The 2,654-nt window shown below is 51.3% G+C and overlaps 1 protein-coding gene across 1 annotated transcript; it reads right to left on the bottom strand.

The window, feature by feature from the left end:
- Positions 1-1,651: 1,651 nt before the first annotated feature.
- Positions 1,652-2,361, bottom strand: LOC118727298 (60S ribosomal protein L10-like; the record flags this gene model as incomplete). Its single annotated transcript, XM_036453063.2, has 1 exon — positions 1,652-2,361. A coding segment is annotated over one exon (660 nt), but the record flags the coding sequence as incomplete, so codon positions are not given.
- Positions 2,362-2,654: the final 293 nt, after the last annotated feature.

The following is a 2,654-nucleotide window of genomic DNA, read 5'->3' on the forward strand; positions in this document are numbered from 1 at the left end:
TGCCTCTTGCACACCCTACAGAGGAAAGGAGAGAAAAATATCATCGTGAAAGAGAGACATCAATTGGTTACTGTCCGCTCATGTCTGGACCAGGGCCAGCAATCGGAGCATGCAACCCAGGTACATGCCCCTGACCACAACCAAACCCAGTAACCTTCAGTCTGCAGCCAATGCTCTATCCACTGAGCCAAACTGGCTAGGGCAGGATCCAGTTTTTTTGATAGCTTTGGGTTCTGGGTCTAAGCAAAAACATGTACATTAGTCATCAACATTGAAAAACAGAGTCTCATACCAAGCAGAAGGTCACAGATCTCCAGATAAGTGGAAAGGTCTGGCAAGGGGTGCATCTTCATTCCAATGTGGCGGCAGCTGGCTGGAGCTGACGGCCTGGGCCCTCCGGTTCACCCCAGCCCGCCCCACCCCCACCCCCACCTCCAGTTCTAAGTATTCCTTCCTCCCCTCTGCCAGCCTCTATGCGTGATTTTATATATATATATTTACTGTGTATGCAGGGTACTTTATTCTCCAGAGCAAACATGTCAAACTCAAAGACTAACCTGGGCCAAATAAACAAGGTTTATGTGGTTTATGTGGGCCAGAAAAAAAACACCAAAATACACACACAAAAAAAGTTTCCATTTTCATGGAAACGTAGATTTATTTAGAAAAGTATAGTATGAAAAAACAAAACAAAACAAAGAATAGGAGCACTGATAAAAATGAATGTTTTCTTCCTGACACTTGGTATCTCTTCTCTGCAACTGTCTTTCCTACTTGGGGGGAAATCTTGTTCTCAGTGATTGCTTTCAAAACTGACCCAAGGTGAATGTCAATAATTCTGGATCTGACAGGAGACTTGTTTCCTTTCATAATTGTAAATAACTGCTCACACCATTATATTGGCTGGGCCACAAAAACATTCACTTCTTCAATGGGTTGGGCATGGGCCTATGCCCCCATATGTACAGAACTGAATACAGCGGGTCTCTGAGAAGAAGTCTGATTTATCTGGATGTGGAAAGGGAGATGGCTTAGTCCAGTGCTGGCTCCAGTGGAATGCAGGGAGATAAGGCGGCTCTCAGGGTGGTTCTCTCAAGGTAGGGGATGCCTGCAGGGCTTGGAGAGCCTTCGCTACCACATGTCATCTGACACCTCGAGCCCAGGCAGGAGCCCCTGAGGCAAGAGGGCTTACTCTAGCCAATGTCCTTTTCACCAGCCCTACATGGTCTGGCTCCATGGGAAACTGGGCTGTGCTTGCTCAACAGTATAGCTCTCCCTCATCTTCATCCAATGGTGGTTCTGGCAAATGAAGCCCAGGGCTGCATCCGGTCCTGGATACTGGCAACTACATCTTCTCCATCCCCCACTGGGGCCAGTTCAGGATCTTGGTTCAGGGACTGGTAGGAGTTGCCAGCTGGGCCTGCCCCAGTTTCCTCCTGCTCTTCCTCAGGATCCTCACTGCTCCCATCCCCAGTGCCTTCAGTGCGGCCCTGGTGCAGCCCCAGCTCCTCAGTCTGATTGGGGCCCCATGGTGTCTCCCCCTAGAACTACTGCTGCCATCCGGGCAGGGGCCGCTCAAAACCCGTGTTCGAACCCACACCTTCACTTCCGGCGGGACAGCTGTGTGTGATTCTTTCTTTTTTTTTTTTGATGGAAAACTAATTTATTGGTGGGTGTAAGGTGGGGGCAGCACCAAGACTCTCACAAGTGCAGGGCTCGCCATTTGTCCAGGGGACCGCGATTGGGGATGTATTTGACTCCAGAGCCATCAGGAATGAGGCGCTTCTCGGCCACCATGTCTTCAAACTCATCCGCGTTAAACTTAGTGAAGCCCCACTTCTTGGAGATGTGGATCTTCTGGCGACCAGGGAACTTGAACTTGGCTCTGCGCAGGGCCTCAATCACATGCTCCTTGTTCTGCAGCTTGGTGCGGATGGACATGATGACTTGGCCAATGTGGACTCTGGCCACTGTGCCCTGGGGCTTTCCAAAGGCACCCCACATACCCGTTTGGAGCCTGTCAGCCCCAGTACAGGACAACATCTTGTTGATGCGGATGACGTGGAAGGGGTGGAGTTGCACTCGGATGTGAAAGCCATCTTTGCCACAACTTTTCACCATGTACTTGTCGGCACAAATATGGGCAGCCTCCAGTGCTTCAGAGGACAACTGCTCATATTCGTCAGACACCATGTGGCCACAGAGTGAGAACTCATCCACTTTGGCCTTCTTCCACCCCAGGTCAAAGATGCGGATCTTGGCATCATGGACACCTCGGCAGAAGCGAGACTTTGGGTACAGCTTGTTCTTACAATACCGGTAACACCGGGTGGGCGGCAACCCATGGCGACACCATGATCTTCAGTGGCATGCCAAAGGGAACTATGTGTGATTCTTGATTTGGAAGATGGGACTCAAGGAAGAGACAGGAGAGAAAGGGGGAGTCTTAGAAAGGGCAGATGGACAGAGAGGGGTCTGAGGAAAAGAGAGCGAGGACGGTGGCCCCTGAAGGCGGGGAGCTAATCCCAGAAAGGTTGCCGGGGGGGGGGGGGGGGGGGATGCAAGGGCTGTTCTTCCCGGTATGTAGCTGCAGCTGGGAAAGGGAATTTCATTCCATTGCCTCAGAGCCACGTGGGAGCTGCCTCACGGCCCTT

This window comes from Pipistrellus kuhlii, unplaced genomic scaffold (genome assembly GCF_014108245.1).
Source record: "Pipistrellus kuhlii isolate mPipKuh1 unplaced genomic scaffold, mPipKuh1.p scaffold_m20_p_24, whole genome shotgun sequence".
NCBI classification, from domain to species: domain Eukaryota; kingdom Metazoa; phylum Chordata; class Mammalia; order Chiroptera; family Vespertilionidae; genus Pipistrellus; species Pipistrellus kuhlii.